This window comes from Narcine bancroftii, chromosome 2, assembly GCF_036971445.1.
Source record: "Narcine bancroftii isolate sNarBan1 chromosome 2, sNarBan1.hap1, whole genome shotgun sequence".
NCBI lineage: Eukaryota > Metazoa > Chordata > Chondrichthyes > Torpediniformes > Narcinidae > Narcine > Narcine bancroftii.
Window position 1 is genome coordinate 366,407,504 of NC_091470.1, and position 16,289 is coordinate 366,423,792.

The 16,289-nt window shown below is 42.0% G+C and overlaps 2 protein-coding genes across 4 annotated transcripts in view; one reads left to right on the top strand and one right to left on the bottom strand.

The window, feature by feature from the left end:
- stk3 (serine/threonine kinase 3 (STE20 homolog, yeast)) overlaps window positions 1-2,957 on the top strand; it is a 564,172-nt gene extending 561,215 nt beyond the window's left edge. Inside the window, exon 11 of the mRNA XM_069922527.1 lies at window positions 652-2,957. Coding sequence (XP_069778628.1) covers window positions 652-690 — 39 coding nt within the window. The 3' untranslated portion in view covers window positions 691-2,957. The remainder of the gene's footprint in view (window positions 1-651) is intronic.
- Window positions 1-16,289, bottom strand: part of LOC138755835 (potassium voltage-gated channel subfamily S member 2-like) — a 93,380-nt gene that overhangs the window by 19,192 nt on the left and 57,899 nt on the right. Inside the window, exon 1 of one of the 3 annotated variants that reach the window (XM_069922543.1) lies at window positions 4,883-5,124. The exons of the other annotated variants lie outside the window; for them this stretch is intronic. The gene's annotated coding sequence lies outside the window, so the exon portion shown is untranslated. Of the gene's footprint in view, window positions 1-4,882; window positions 5,125-16,289 lie in introns of those variants that run through there. 3 annotated transcript variants of the gene reach the window in all.

A 16,289-nucleotide genomic window follows, 5' to 3' on the forward strand; every position in this document is an offset into this window, starting at 1 on the left:
CTTGTGCTGCCCAATTTACACCCAATGAACTTACAACCCCAGTACATTTTGAAGGGCGAGAAGAAACTGAAGCCCCCAGGGAAAACCCACGCAGACATGGGGAGAACGTACAAACTCCTTCTAGACAGCATGGGATTCAAACTCTTTCTCTCTCCCCCTTTCTCTCTTTCTATCCTCTCTCTCTCTCTCTCTTTCTCTCTCTCTCTCTCCTTCCTCCCCTCTATCCCCTTCCCTCTCCCTCTCCTCTCTACCCCTCCCCTCCATCTCCCTTCCCTTTCTAACCCCTCCCCCTCTCTCTTCCTTCCCTCTCCGCACACCCTTGCCTCTCTGTCCCTCCCCTCTGTACACCCTCCCCTCTTTCACATTCCCCCTGTACACTCTCCCCTCTCTCCCTCCTCTCTTTCCCTCCTCCACTCTCCCTCTCCCTCCCCCCTACACTAACCATGCTGCCCCACTTTCATTAGATAACTTACCTCCATTCACTGTGTTTTATGATGGAGCTAAAAATGAATGAATGAGAGTTGATGGTTCCATGCAAAAATATGAGGTGAAATGCATTCTAATTCCTGTTGCAAAAACAGTGCAACTGTGGATATTTATTTATCTACCACTTGACATTTATTTTCTTTTTCTGTCTTGGCATATTATAAGACTTGGAACAGCTGTCGGCCTCATCACCAACAACGATGAGTCGCGCGGCAGAGAAGAGGCGGAAAATCTCGTGAAATGGAACGAGAGGAACAACCGGAGTCTCAACGTGGACAAGATGAAGGAGATGATCATGGACTTCAGGAGGACCAGGAATGATCACCCTTTACTACACATCCACAATGTACAGCACAGTAACAGGCCCTTTAGTGGAGACACCAAGTTCCTTTGAGTTCACTTAACTACTAACCTATCGTGGACACTCAACCTCTCACTTGTCAGGAAGGCACAACAGCGACTGCACTTCCTGAGAAGAATGAAGTGGGCAAGGCTACCGGCCACCATTATGGCAACCTTCTACAGGAGCTCTACCCAGAGTGTCCTGGTCTTCTACATCACAGTGTGGGTACAGTTGCTGCAGAGAAATGGATCAGCGGTCAATCCACAGGACCATAAGAGTAGCAGAGAGGAACACGGGAGTCTCCCTCCCCCACCATCGACGAGATCTACTGGGATCATTGTCTGAAGAGGGCGCACAAAATCATCAAGGACCCTTTCCATCCTGCTCACAGCATCTTTCAGCTGCTCGCATCGGGGCAGAGATACAGGAGGATCAGAGCCAGCACACTAGGCTGAGGAACAGCTTCGTCCCACGGGCAGTGAGAACGCTGAACCACCAAAGGAACTGCTCGCACTGATCACCTGAGACTCTCATTTGTACAAAACAATGCCCATTTATTTATTTATATAGGTATCATTCTCCTGCATATGTATTATTTCTCGGTTTGTGTTACGCCTTTTGTGTGTCTGCATGTTTTTGCACCATGGACCGGAGAACGCTGTTTTGTCAGGTTGTACTTGTACAATCAGATGATAATAGACTTGAAATGACTCGACTCGAACTAGGGCATTCAGCACATCGAGTCTGCTCCGCCATTCAATCATGAGCTGACCCACTCAGCCCCATTGCCCAACCTTCTCCCAATGACTTTTGATGCCCTGGCTAATCAATATCTGCCTTCGATACACCCAGCCTCCACAACCACCCATAGCAACAAATTTCACAGATTCACCACCCTCTGGCTGAAGAAATCCCTCCCGCATCTCTGTTCTAAGTGGACGCCCTTCGATCCTGAAGTTATGCCTTCTTGTCCTAGACTCACCCATCATGGGAAGTAACCTTTCTACATCTACTCTGTCCACGCCTGTAGTTGGTGTATATCACAGTGAAGGCAGTAAAAATTCCCATACATCTCTCCACTGTGTATGACAATAAACTCACGTTGAACATACACAAGTATGTACAACACGCTATTAAACAATAAATATAAATTAATTACTGCACAAGAAAAAAGATAAAAAGTAGAACAAGATAAATATTCATTGTTGCAATTAGTGAAAAAATATTGTACAAACAGATCTTTTGGTGGCCCGGAGAATGCAGGGAACTTCAAGAGCCTGATAGCTGTTGAAAAAGAAAACTGTTCATGGAAGTACTTACTGTCTGAAGGGAGCAGTGACAAGAGGTCGTGACCAGGGTGAAGGGGGTCCTTTATGGCGCTGGCCACTTTCTTGAAGCAGAACGTTGTGTAGATGAGAGCTCAGTGACTGAGATGAACTTGCTAGATTTGCCATTTGCCAAGTGGCATTCCTGGCCACTTGAGTTCCCAAACCAAGCCAAGATGCAACCAGTCAGCGAACTCTTCATAGTACACCTGTAAATGTTTGATGGAGTATTTGTTGACATAGTGAATCTCCATGGACTCCTGGCAAAGGTTAATGAATCTTCTTTATGACTGCCTTGATACGTTGGCTCCAGGAGAGGCCTTCCAATTATGGGCACATCCAACAACATGAAGGAACTAACCCTCTCCATCGCCATCCCGCAAATGCATGGCCCCTCAGCCTCCCCTTCCTGAAGTCCACACTAAGTTCTTGGTCTTGCCAACGTTGAGATTGTTGTCCTAGCACCACCCAATCAGATTCTATCTCTCCATCCTACATTCTGAATCATCTCTACCCCTTATTCGGCCAACAACGGTGGTGACATCAACAAATTTACAAGTTGTGCTGGAACTGAGCTTAACTATGCAATTAAGTATATCGAAACGAAAGAGAAGGAGACGAAACTCAGCCTTGAGGTGCCCCTGACCTCACCTCCATTCTCTGCATCTATGATGTAACACCTCCACCCGCAACATTTTCCTGCAGAAGTTGTTCTTCTTTTAAATAGGAGAAAATAAGGTCATTTAAGTGTCAACCACTGTTGTGGATATGGAGTCACATTCAGGATAATGCTGGAGAAACTCAGCAGGTCAAACAATGTCCTTTATGTAGCAAAGATAAAGATACATCAACAATGTTTCGGGTTTGAGCCCTTCATCAAAGTATGAGCAAAATGTAGGCAGGCACCTCACACCATTTTGTTCAGGCACCTGCCTACATTTTTCTCAAACCTTGATGAAGGGCTCAAGCCCGAAACATTGTTGATGTATCTTTATCTTTGCTACATAAAGGACATTGCTTGACCTGCTGAGTTTCTCCAGCGTCGTGTTTTTACTTCAATCTTCAGACTACGTGCTTCACTCACATTCAGGATAAAATGAATTAGGATGGTTGATGTCCTCCCCTCAAGGACTGTGAGACCATAAGAAAGAGGAGAATTACGCCATTCGGCCCATTGAGACTTCTCCAACATTCAAAATTTTTTAAATTTTAAATTTAAATGTAGACATAGAGCACAGTAACAGGCCATTTCGACCCAGGAGTGTGCACCGTCCAATTTACACCCAATTAACCTCCAACCCCATGGTTCATTTTGAACGGTGGGAGGAAATGGGGCCCTTGGGGAAAACGCATGCAGACACGGGGAGAACGTACAAACTCCTTACAGACAGTGCGGGATTTGAACCCTGTCCCGATCACTGACGCTGTAATGGCGTTGCACTAACCACCTCGCCAACTATGATGCCCAATCATTACCTTATGTATTCTTCCTTTCAACTCCAGTCTCCTGCCTTCTCCCCGTAACCTTTGACGTCCTTACTAATCAAGAACATATCAATCTCCGCTTTAAATCTACCTAATGACTTGGCCTCCACAGCCGCGTGTGGTGACCAATTCTACAGACTCACGACTCTCTGGTTGAACCAGGTGGACTTTACAACAGTCTGGTTGTCTCATGGTCATAATAGACCAGTTAGACTGACTCCAGTGGGTGCACAATGTTGGAATCCATTCCAGGCAACCCACGGGCTATGGCCGCTTGGATTACGGAAATTTGCCCTTCCAGAATTCACAAATCACTCCCCAAAATCTTGAAGTATGGAATAAAATTTGCACTTACCAAATTCTAGTGAAAAGATTGGTTTTAAGAAATCACCACAAGGTTATTTTTTTCACGCTTGACACATGCACAGATGAGAAAAGTTTGAGTTATGGAAAATTGTGATGGGGCCATTTTCTAGCCATGCAACCCCTCAGAACTCACAGCTCGCCACAATTAAATAAAATGAAAAACTATTGCATTTAGAATATAACAGGATTTGACAGAGATAATGTGGATTTACTGAATAAAAATCATGTTTGACAAATCAGTTGGAGCGTTTGAGGTTTTTGCGAGGTTATTATTTAGCAGAATAAACAAGAGGCTGTGGTATAATTAGACAGACAGTGATTACAGAACCGAATGAAAGCAGATGTCATTGAGGGCAGTTTAATGGCATGGATGGAGGCTTGGTTAATGGATAAATACAGTTGGAATAATTGGGGAATCTTAGTGGTGGCTCACATTGCCCACCCCAGTGGCCACCCATTTCAGTTCCCCACCCCATTCCGACATGTCTGTCCATGGTCTCATTCACTGCCAGACTGAGACCACCCACAAATTGGAGAAACAACACCTCATCTTCTTTCTGGGCCCCCTCCAACAGGATGGCATTAACAGTGATGTCTTGTTTCTGTTAGCCCCCTCCACTATTTCCCCATCCCCATCCCTATGCCTCCTTTCCTCTCAGTCTCTCTCTCTGTTCCTTTCCCTCTGTCTCCTTTCCGCCAGCTCTGCATCCACAGAGCCACCCACCCCCTCCCCCGACCAGTTCTCACCCTTCCTCTCCTGTCCTCCCACTCATGTTGTTTGTAGCCTTTTGCCTGTTAGTCTGTGTTCCGCTCCCTGCCCTTTCCTCCCTCCTCCCCAGTATCGTTATTCATGCATCTGCCTGCTTTTTGCTCATACCTTGAAGAAGGGCTCAGGCCCGAAACATTGGCTGTCCATCTTTCCCTCCTGTGGATGCTGTGAGACCGGCTGAGTTCCTCCCAACATTTTTGTGTTTTTAACTACAAGGCACCGTGTTCATCTTTGCTCGCGAAGGGATGCGCCATGATGATGATGATGAAGTACAATCTTGATTTTACTACAATCGCAGCATCTGCTGACGTTCGTATTTCACAATGGTCGCCCATTGCTGGAGTCCAACTGTTCACAATCTATCTCTCTGTGGGGATCAAGTGTATGATATCCAAGTTGGGGTGGAAATCTGCATCACAAATTTAAGAATGCAGGAAGGTTTAAATTTACACTTTTTAAACTTAGCCATACAGCACAGTAATGGGCCATTTTGGCCCACAAGCCCGTGCTGCCCAGTTGCACTCAGATGACCTACACCCCTGGTACGTTTTGAAGGGTGGGAATAAACCAGAGCACCTGGAGGAAACCTGCGCCAACATGGGGAGAACATACAAACTCCTTGCAAATTTGAACAGGATTTGAACCCTGGTCCTGATCGCTGGCGCTGTAACAGCGATGGGCTAACTGCTACACAGACTAAATGATTGATGAAGACATGGCAAGTGAGAAATTTGTGTGATGGTCCACTTGACTGAAAGTAAATAAAAAAGCAGAATGTTTGTATGATTTTCAGAGAGTAAAACAGTAGTTTTCAAATTACCACCTAAACTCACATCCCACTTAGTAACCCCTATGCTATCGGTTCTCTGTGATTAGTAAGGGATTGCATAAGGTGGGATGTGAGTGGGAAGGGAAGGTTGAGAATCACTGCTCTAGACCCAATTGTTACTGAAATATTTTGCTTGAGAAAAATTGTCATTGGCCCATTTCCTTTGGAGTTATGAAACTGTGCACATAACGAGTCAATGAGGTATGATTAAAACAGTGGTTTTCAACCTTTTTCTTTCCACCCACATCCCACCTTAAGCAATCCCTTACTAATCACAGAGCAGTGATGGCATAGGGAAAACTTAAAGTGGTTTGGGGGGCAGTTTGAAAACCACTGGACTAAAAGATGTTTGTTATTCTGAGGGAAACTTCTAAACAAATTTCCGAAATGTAACAGGTTGGAAGGTTATTAATATGTTGGTCTTTATTGTAAGAGGAGAGGTGTGCAATCAGTGAAGATATTATATTGCAATTAAACAAATCTTGGTAAAACAGCACCTGAAATATTCTGAAAAGGTCTGGTCTCCCTATCGAAGGTTTGAAAGGTATTCTTGCAAAATAGGGAGTGTTTAAGGGGCCAGCCATTTTAAAATTTCTCTCAAAGGATGGTGAGATTCTGGAATTCTGTACCTCAGAGAGTGATGAAGGCCGGATCAGTAATATTTGAAAGATCAAGGGATTGAGGGTGATGGGAAACTGGCATAGAAGAGGTGTTGAGGCCAGCATAGATGAGGTGATGGTATTGAGTGGTGGGTTGAGCTCCAGGGGCTCCCCCCGCTCCTGTTTTCTTGTGCAGGAAGGTGGAGCTTAAGGAAAAAAAATCAACCATGACCTCGTTGAATGGCAGAATTGGTCAATTTGTAGGTGATTCCAAAACTGGTGCTATAGCAGACAGTGAGGAAGGATACCTAAGTTTACAATAGGATCTAGATCGATCGAGAAGGTGGGCCAAGGAGTGGCAAACAGAGTTTATCTGACAAGTGGGAGGAGCTGTACTTCAGTAAGTCAGACCAGAGCAGGACTTCCATGGGAAATGGTCGGGCCCTGGGGAGTGAATCAGAATCGACATTTATTGTCATGAACAAGTAGGAAATGTGTTGCATTGCAACAGCATTATAGTACAAACTTGTGGTGGACCACCGCCGGCCTACTGCAGGGGGAAACCTCTGTACCTGCAGGAGTGTACCGCCGGCCTACTGCAGGGCGTAGCCTCTGTACCTGCAGGAGTGTAACACCGGCCTACTGCAGGGGACAACCTCTATACCTGCAGGAGTGTAAGGAGACAGGACAACACCTGGTCGGCTGTCAATCAGTCGGCCTGAATGGATTAAGCCCCACCTGAGCGGATGTCAATCACCCTCCGGGGTATAAGCCTGCGCCAGCCTCCCGAAGCTTACTCAGAGTTACTGCAGCTACAGCCAGCCTTGTTCTGTGGACGTCTTTGTGGATTAAAACCTGTTGTACAGTCTTTACCTTGTGTGTGTCTGATTCTGGCTAACAGTGAACCACAAAACTTTCATATAAACCACCTTACAAAAATAAATAAAAATAATGCACAAAAGGTCAAAATAAGGCAGTGTCTTTGGTTCATTGATTATTCAGGAATCTGATGGTGGAGGGGAAGAAGCTGTCCTTGTGCCTCTGTGTGCTCATCTTCAGGGTCCTGTACCTTTTTCCCAATAGTTGCAGAGTGAAGAGGGCATGGCCTGGGTGGTGGGGGTCTTTGAGGATAGAGGCTGCTTTTTTTAAGACACCCCTTCTTGTAGACATCCTCAATGGAGTGAAGTCTGGTGCCTGTGATGTCACAGGCCGAGTTAACAACCCTCTGGAGTTTTTTTCTTGTCCTGAGCATTGGCGCCTCCGTACCAGACAGAGATGCAACTGGCCAGAATGCTCTCCACAGAACACCTTTAGAGTTTTTTGAGAGTCTTTGGTGACACACCAAATCTCCTCAAACACCTCACAAAGTATAGCCGCTGGTGAGCCTTCTTCGTGATTGCATCAACATGGAGGCTCCTGGAGGAGTCACGTGATGGAGTAGTGGCCGGTCGGGGAACTCCAGCCCTCTCCAGAAAAGTAAAAAAAAGACAGTGAAAAATCAAAGGCACAAACATAAAAACCAAAATAAAGTGAAAGTAAAGGTGTGGAGAAAATGGCAGCGAAAAAAGAAAAGCCAAAAGCAACGGGAAGAAGAGAAGAAGAAAGGATGTCGGAAGAAGAAGGTGAAGGCCTTAGCTGTCCGAGGAGACCCGCCGTGGAGAGAGAAGCCCGCTCCCTAAGGTCAGTTGAAGCCCTGAACTCGGGACTACAAAAATGGCACACGGAGCCAAACAAAAGTGCGCAACCGCGCATGCGTGACTCCTCACAACTGAAATTGACAACCACAACAAAGCAGCAAGAGGAAAACACAGAAAATAACGAGAACAAGAAAGAAGAGAGTAAAAATAAGAAATCAAAGAAACAACAGATGACCAACCCAGAGGAAGAAGACCAGCAGCAAGACACTTCTAGTAAAAATAAGAAGACCAAAAATACCCAACAAAATAAAACAAACAAACCAACAAGAAAACCAGAAGAGACAGAGGTAAAGGACACGGATCCTGGAGTGGACTCAGAAGAAGAGGAAGAACACAGAGAAATGGAAGATGAAGGGAAGGGCAAGTACATGGATATATTTTTTTTAAAGAATATATGGAATCAGTAAAAGAATGGCAATCACAAGAATTCAGTGAAATAAAAAGAAGAGTAAAAAGTACAGAAGAAAAAATGAATAGATTAGAGATGATCATGTCAGATATAGGAAAAAGAGTGGACAAGGTGGAAGAACGAGAAACAGCCGTAGAAATGGAAGTAGAGGACTTAAAAAAGAAATTAGAAGAATCTGATAAAAAAGTTAAAGAGATACAAGAGCTGTTAGCTCAGAAGTTAGATATAATGGAAAATTATAGTAGAAGAAACAATATAAAGATAGTGGGCCTTAAGGAAGATGAAGTAGGCAAAAATATGAAAGAATTTATAAAAGAATGGATCCCCAGGGTCCAAGGAAGACCAGAATTACAGGAAGAAATGGAAATAGAAAGGGCACACAGAACATTAGCCCCTAAACCACAACCACAACAAAAACCAAGATCCATTCTAGTAAAATTCTTAAGATATACAACAAGAGAAAATATATTGGAGAAAGCAATGAGGAAAATAAGAGAAGACAAAAAACCACTGGAATACAAAGGTCAAAAAAATTTTTTCTATCCAGATATAAGTTTTGAACTCCTGAAGAAGAGGAAGGAGTTTAATAAAGCAAAAACGATCCTATGGAAAAAAGGATATAAATTTATGCTAAAGTATCCAACGGTACTTAAAATAGTTATTCCAGGGCAGCAAAACAGACTATTCTTGGATCCGGAGGAAGCAAGAAAATTTGTAGAACAACTACAAAACAGACAGAGAGAGGAAGATATGTAACGAGAACTAAAATGACCACAAACTATATGTATGTGTGTATGTAGGTGTATATTTATATATATATATATATATATATATATGTATGTGTGTATGTATATATATTAAAAAAAATAGAATATAGGTAAGAACTAAGAAGGGAAAGAAAGGGAAGAAAGGAAGTATGGGGGGAATTAAGAGAGTGACCTTTGTTATATATGACCTTTGTTATATATGAAGATTAAAATCTTTTCTGGGGGGGCTGGGTGGGGAAGAGTTACGGTCACTGCGAAATCAGTTGACGCTTGCAAGTGAATTCGCAAATCCAAATGGAGAGGGGAGATGTGGTTGCCCGTCAAGGGACAAAGGGCAACTCAGGAAGGGGAGGGGATAGTGGGGTTAAAGGAATTTTAGATAGGAGAATAAGGGAAATGTTTTATGTTTTAGAAATGTTGTCTTATAAAGTGTTCAAAAAAAGAAAACAGAAATGGATAAGAAGGAAAGGTGATGAGGAAACAGAAAGGAAAGATAAACAAATTATGAAATGGCTATGTTGAACTATATGACTTTAAATATTAATGGAATACATAACCAAATCAAAAGGAAGAAACTGCTAAATTTACTGAAAAAAGAAAAAAATTGATACAGCATTCATACAAGAGACACACTTAACTGAAGTGGAACACAAGAAATTAAAGAAAGATTGGGTAGGACACGTAACAGCAGTGTCATATAATTCAAAAGCTAGAAGAGTAGCTATATTAATCAGTAAAAATGTACCAATCAAAATAGAAGAGAAAATAATAGATCCAGCAGGGAGATATGTAATGATAAAATGTCAGATATATTCGGAGTTTTGGAATTTACTCAATGTATATTCACCTAACGAAGGAGATCAAAAATTTATGCAAGATATTTTTTGAAGATAGCAGACACGCAAGGGAACATACTAATAGGAGGGGATTTCAACCTTAATTTGGATTCAAACATGGATAAAACTGGGAAAAAAATTAACAGAAAGAACAAAATAACCAAATTTATAATTAAATCGATGCAAGAAATGCAACTTTTGGATATATGGAGGAAACAACACCCTAAGGAAAAGGAATATTCATACTATTCGGGTAGACATAAAACATACTCAAGAATAAACCTATTCCTGTTATCAGCTCGCATGCAAGACAGAGTTAGGAAAACAGAATATAAAGCTAGACTATTATCGGACCACTCACCCCTGTTATTGACAATAGAGTTAGAGGACATCCCACCAAGAATGTATAGATGGAGATTAAACTCCATGCTACTTAAAAGGCAGGATTTTAGAGAATTAATTGAATGACAAATTAAAATGTACTTTGAAATAAATACGGAATCAGTGAAAGATAAGTTTATACTATGGGACGCAATGAAAGCGTTAATCAGAGGGCAAATAATAAGTTATGTAACTAAGATGAAGAAGGACTACAATCAGGAAACAGCAGTTGGAAAGGGAAATAGCAAATATAGAAAAAGAATTAGCAATGAAGGAAGACACAACTAAAAGAAGAGAATTGGCGGATAAAAAAATAAAATATGAAACACTACAAACATATAAGGTGGAGAAGAATATAATGAAAACAAAACAGAAATATTATGAACTAGGTGAAAAAACGCACAAAATTCTAGCATGGCAGATTAAGACAGAACAAACTAAGAGAATGGTATTGGCATTAAGGAAAAAAGACAAGCAAATCACATATAATCCAACGGAGATTAATGAAAACTTCAGAGAATTATACGAATAATTATATCAAACTGAAAACGAAGGGAAAGAAGACAAAATAGATGATTTTTTAATTAAAATTGAACTACCGAAATTACAAACAGAGGAACAAAATAAATTAACAGAACCATTTGAAATAGAAGAAATACAAGAGATAATAAAAAAACTACCGAATAATAAAACACCAGGAGAGGATGGATTCCCAATAGAATTCTATAAAACATTTAAAGATTTATTAATTCCTCCCCTTCTGGAAGTAATCAACCAGATTGATAAAACACAAAGCTTACCAGATTCATGCAAAACAGCAATAATTACAGTAATACCAAAGACAGGGAAAGATCCACTCACACCAGCGTCATATAGACCAATATCTTTACTTAACACAGATTATAAGATAATAGCTAAACTATTAGCAAACAGATTAGCCGACTATGTACCAAAAATAGTAAATCTAGACCAAACTGGATTTATTAAAAAAAGACGAACAACAGACAATATCTGTAAATTTATTAACTTAATTCATGCAGTAGAAGGAAATAAAGCTCCAACAGTAGCGGTTGCTTTAGACGCAGAGAAGGCCTTTGACAGAGTAGAATGGAATTATTTATGCAAAGTACTACAAAAGTTCAGCTTACCAGAGAAATATATTAATTGGATTAAAGCATTATATAAGGGGCCAATGGCGAAAGTGACAGTAAATGGATATATATCAAAACAATTTAACTTAAGCAGATCAACAAGGCCCACTATCTCCCTTATTGTTCGCATTAACCATAGAACCACTAGCAGAACTGATAAGAACAGAAAATAAAATAAAAGGGATAAAAATAAAAGACAAGGAATATAAAATCAGTTTATTTGCAGATGACATTATAGCATACTTAACAGAACCAGAAATATCAATAAAGGAATTACATAGGAAATTGAAGGAATACGGAGAAGTGTCGGGGTACAAGATTAACGCAAATAAAAGTGAAGCAATGCCAATGAATAATGCGGATTTCTCAAAATTTAAGAAAGAATCACCATTCAGATGGCAAACGCAAGCAATGCGATACCTAGGTATACAAATAAATAAAAACCTCGGCCATCTATATAAACTCAATTATTATCCACTAATGAAAAAATTACAAGATGACTTAGAGCATTGGAAAGACTTACCACGAACACTGATAGGAAGGATAAACTGTATTAAAATGAACATTTTCCCAAGGATACAATACCTATTTCAGACATTGCCAATACGCTTAACAGAGAAATTCTTCAAGGAGTTAAAGAAAATAATAAGGAAATTTTTATGGAAAGGGGGAAACCGAGGATAGCACTAGATAAATTAACAGAATGGTATAAACAAGGAGGCTTACAACTACCAAACTTTAAAAATTATTATAGAGCCGCACAATTAAGATACCTATCAGATTTTTATCAAACAAGGGAAAAGCCAGATTGGACTAGATTAGAACTAGATAAAATAGGGGAGAAGATACCTGAACATATATTATATAAATGGGATGAAAAATTGGTACAATGTAGGAATTCTCCAGTATTGCATCATCTGCTCAACATTTGGAAGAAGATTCATGTAGAAAGGAATAAAACAAATTACCAACTACCAAAACTAATACTGACACAAAATCAGCTAATCCCTTTTACAATAGATAACCTTTCCTTTAGAGAATGGGAGAAAAAAGGGATCAAAAGAATAGAAAATTGTTTTTCAGGAAATAAATTATTATCCTTTGAACAAATGAAGGATAAATATAATATAACTCACGATACAGTGTTGGCATACTACCAACTGAAATCCTACTTGAAGGACAAATTGGGAAGCAGTCTGAGGTCACCAGAGGGAAGTAATTTTGAATATTTGATTACAGACACAATGATAATCAAAAAATTTGTAACAAACATGTATATTAAACTGCAAGAAAAGGAGAATGAGGAAACAAATGGTAAAACTAAACAAAAATGGGAACAAGATCTAAACATAAAGATAAAGAATGAAACATGGGAGAAGTTATGCTCAGGAACTATGAGAAATACAATAAACACAAGGTTACGTATGATACAATATAACTGGATACACAGGCTATACATTACACCTCAAACGTTAAATAAATGGGACCCAACAGTATCTGACAGATATTTTCGATGTAAAAAAGAAATGGAAACAACAATTCATGCAATCTGGACATGTGAGAAAGTGAAAAAATTTTGGGAAGATCTAAACCCGATATTAAATAAAATCACAAAAAGCAATATACCAAAAAACCCAGAGATCTTCCTCCTAAGTAACATAAAAAACAAAGAATTTGGACTCGATTTGGATGGTGCACAAAAAAGATTTGTTAGGATAGTCCTGGCTGTGGCAAGAAAGTGTATTGTGTCGGCCTGGAAGTTAGGGGATAACTTGGGAGTGCAACAATGGAACATAGAAATGAATAGATGTGTTCCATTGGAGAAAATAACCTATAGTTTGAGAAATAACATTACAATGTTTGAACGGGTATGGGAGCCATACATGAAACATAATAGAGAAAACCTACCGTGGACATCTACCACCTAAAATGACAGAAGGAGAAGAGAATGAAAAGAACTGACTCAGTGGAATTTCTTGTTTATTTTTATTGAGTGACAACATTGTTTGACGGATTTAGTGTGTCTTATATTCTGAACTTTGAATAAATGGGAGGGGAGGTAGGGAGGGAGGGAGGGGCGGAGGGAAGGGGGGAGAAAATGACACTGTATATATTTAAGAAGGAAAATGTATGTATCTTGATCAATATGGGTTATAGTGTGAAAAATAAAAAATTTTTAAAAACATGGAGGCTCCAGGACAGATCCTCAGAGAGGCTGACACTCAGAAATTTTAAGTCCTTGACCCTCTCCACTGCTGAGCCCTCGATGAGGACTGATTCTTGTTCTCTTAACTTCCTCCTGAAGTCCATGATCATCTCATTGGTTTTGCTAATTTTGAGTGCAAGGTTGTTGTCATGATACCATTCAACGAGCTGATTTATCTCCCTCCTGTAAACTTCATCATTCCCGTTTGTGATTCTGCCGACAACCATGGTGTTATTGGCAAATTTGTAGCATTGGAATTGTGTCTGGCCACATGGCGATGGATGTATATTGAGTAGTGTAGTGGGCTAAGCACACATCCTTGAGGTGCACCGTGGATCAGGAGGAGTTCGGGCCACAGGTGCATAATTCCCTGAGAGTGGGAATTAGGTGGACAAGTTTCTCAATACAGTGTCAGGCATGCTTACTTTCATTAGCCCTTTTTCCACTGGCACCCTGACCCAGGAATTAATTGGGAATTTACTGGGACAGGGTCCAGTGGAAAAGGAACATTGTCCAAATGCTGGCATCAAATTACATAATGCTGGAGATTAATCACCTCGACCCCTACTCATATCCCCGGCATTTGCTGACACCAGTGTGCTGATAAAACCAGTGGAAAGTCACCTATTTCCAGTTGAAGGTAGAACACTTCAATCCCCAGGGATGAGGGTGTTCAGTAGAAAAGCAATTAGTGGCCCAGTGGAAAAGGCACAAAAGGTTTCCTATCTTGGGACACTGCACGCCCAATTAACTGGGACCTCAGTGCAAAAGGGGCTAGTGAGTATGAAAGTCGAGGATCTCATGATTAAACTCTACAGGGCATAAGTGTGCAGTTCTGGTCGGCCAGCGATAGGAAGAACATCAGTGATTTGGAGGGGGGGGCGGTTGAGATTCATCAAGATGTTGCTGGGACTGGAGGGGTTGAATTATAGGGAGAGGCTGGGTTTTTACTTCCCAAAGTGTAGGATGCTGAGGGTGACCTTCTAGAGCAGGGGTGTCAAACTCAAATTCACGGAAGGCCAAAATTAAAAACTTGGACTAAGTCGAGGGCCGAACTAAATATTTATTGAAAATTTTCAACAACATCTGCATGTTTTCTCTTCTTTCAACATATGTAATGTTAAACTTTAGGATATAACTTTAGGAGGATAATGTTACAGGTCAGGAGTAGGTAGCTCAAGTTCACCCTTTGCTTGACCTGAGGGAAACATATTTGGTCCCTGTGGAGATGTAGTCAGCATTCACAGGCTGTGCCCATTTTGGCCTGCATCAGGACTCAGCATTTCCTGCTCACTCCTCAGGCTCTAGGCCTCTATTCACCTCGACCCACCATCCCTCTACCTGACCAGTCCTTTACCCAACCTCTACTCACCCCTCACTCCACTCGCTCTGCCTCTACCCACCCCATCCTATACACGCCCCTCTACTGCCTCTCCCCTCAACCTGTTCCTCCCTCTACCCGTCTCTCACCCTCTAATCACCCCTCCCCTACTCGCCCTGCCCCTCCCCTTTTACCTCTTCCCTATCCACCCCTCCTTCTACTCATCCCTCCCTCTAACTGCCCCTCGCGCCACCATAACTTCCCCTGCCCATTACTCCTCACCTACACCCTCTGCCCACCCCTGCTTACCCACCCACTCAGGCCCAGCGCGCTGCCAATCAGCCTTTGCGGAACAGCGGGGGCCGTGCGCAGCCTGCCATGTCCGTCGCGCCGACAGGAAATCACAGGCGCTCGCCAATCCGCCGCACTGCTCAACAGGTGGGAGAAGTGACTGGTTGTGCGGGGAGCCTTCCAACTGGCTTGCCGGCTGATGACATCGACAGACTTCTCGTGTTACAATTTTGTTTTCCCCGTTCTCAAAGTTTGCACGGTCAACCTGCAACACTCTTGCTCCCTCCGCGTCCCGTGGATCTGATGCCCGGGTGTTGTTAGGATTCCCAGCAGAAGGTTTGTGGAACTTTACCATTCTGGATTCCTTTTTGAGACTATTCTGGCCATCTTTTAAGGGGGGTGGTTTTAGGGGGGAGGGGATAGTTAGGGGGTGGGGAGGATGTGCAATGAAGGGGGAGGATGGTGGGGGTGACATTACCAAAAAACAGCATCGGCTCTCGCTGCAGGGCAGGCCACCTCTAATACATTTTTGAAATGATCTTGCGGGCCAAATATAATTATATCATGGGCCAAATTTGGCCCGCGGGCCAGAGTTTGACATGTGTGTTCTAGAGATTTCTAAAATCAGGAGGGAGATGGATAAAGTGTTTTTTAAAAAATCTCCTGAACCACGCTGTGATGCATCCAACTCGAATATTTTTGGTGGCCCACCTGTGGAAGTGGTTGAGAGGATAGGGGAACAGGCTGAACCTCCTTAGTCTTAGTTGTTAACCGTCGTGCCAACGCGGTTGGGCCCAGACAAGGTCATTGGATTTGGTGTCTCCCAGGAACCTGGAGCCACCTTCTGTTTCTGCTGATGGGGACTCTGCGGTTGGCTCCATCTTCTCTCCTGAGCAGGTCCTATGTCTTACTGGTGATGAGATACCCTAATGCGTATCTCGGCATCATGCCACCAGAAGCTCACTATCCTTCCATCTTATAATTATTAGATTGTTGGCCTATGACTGTGGAGTTGGCGGTGAATTTGG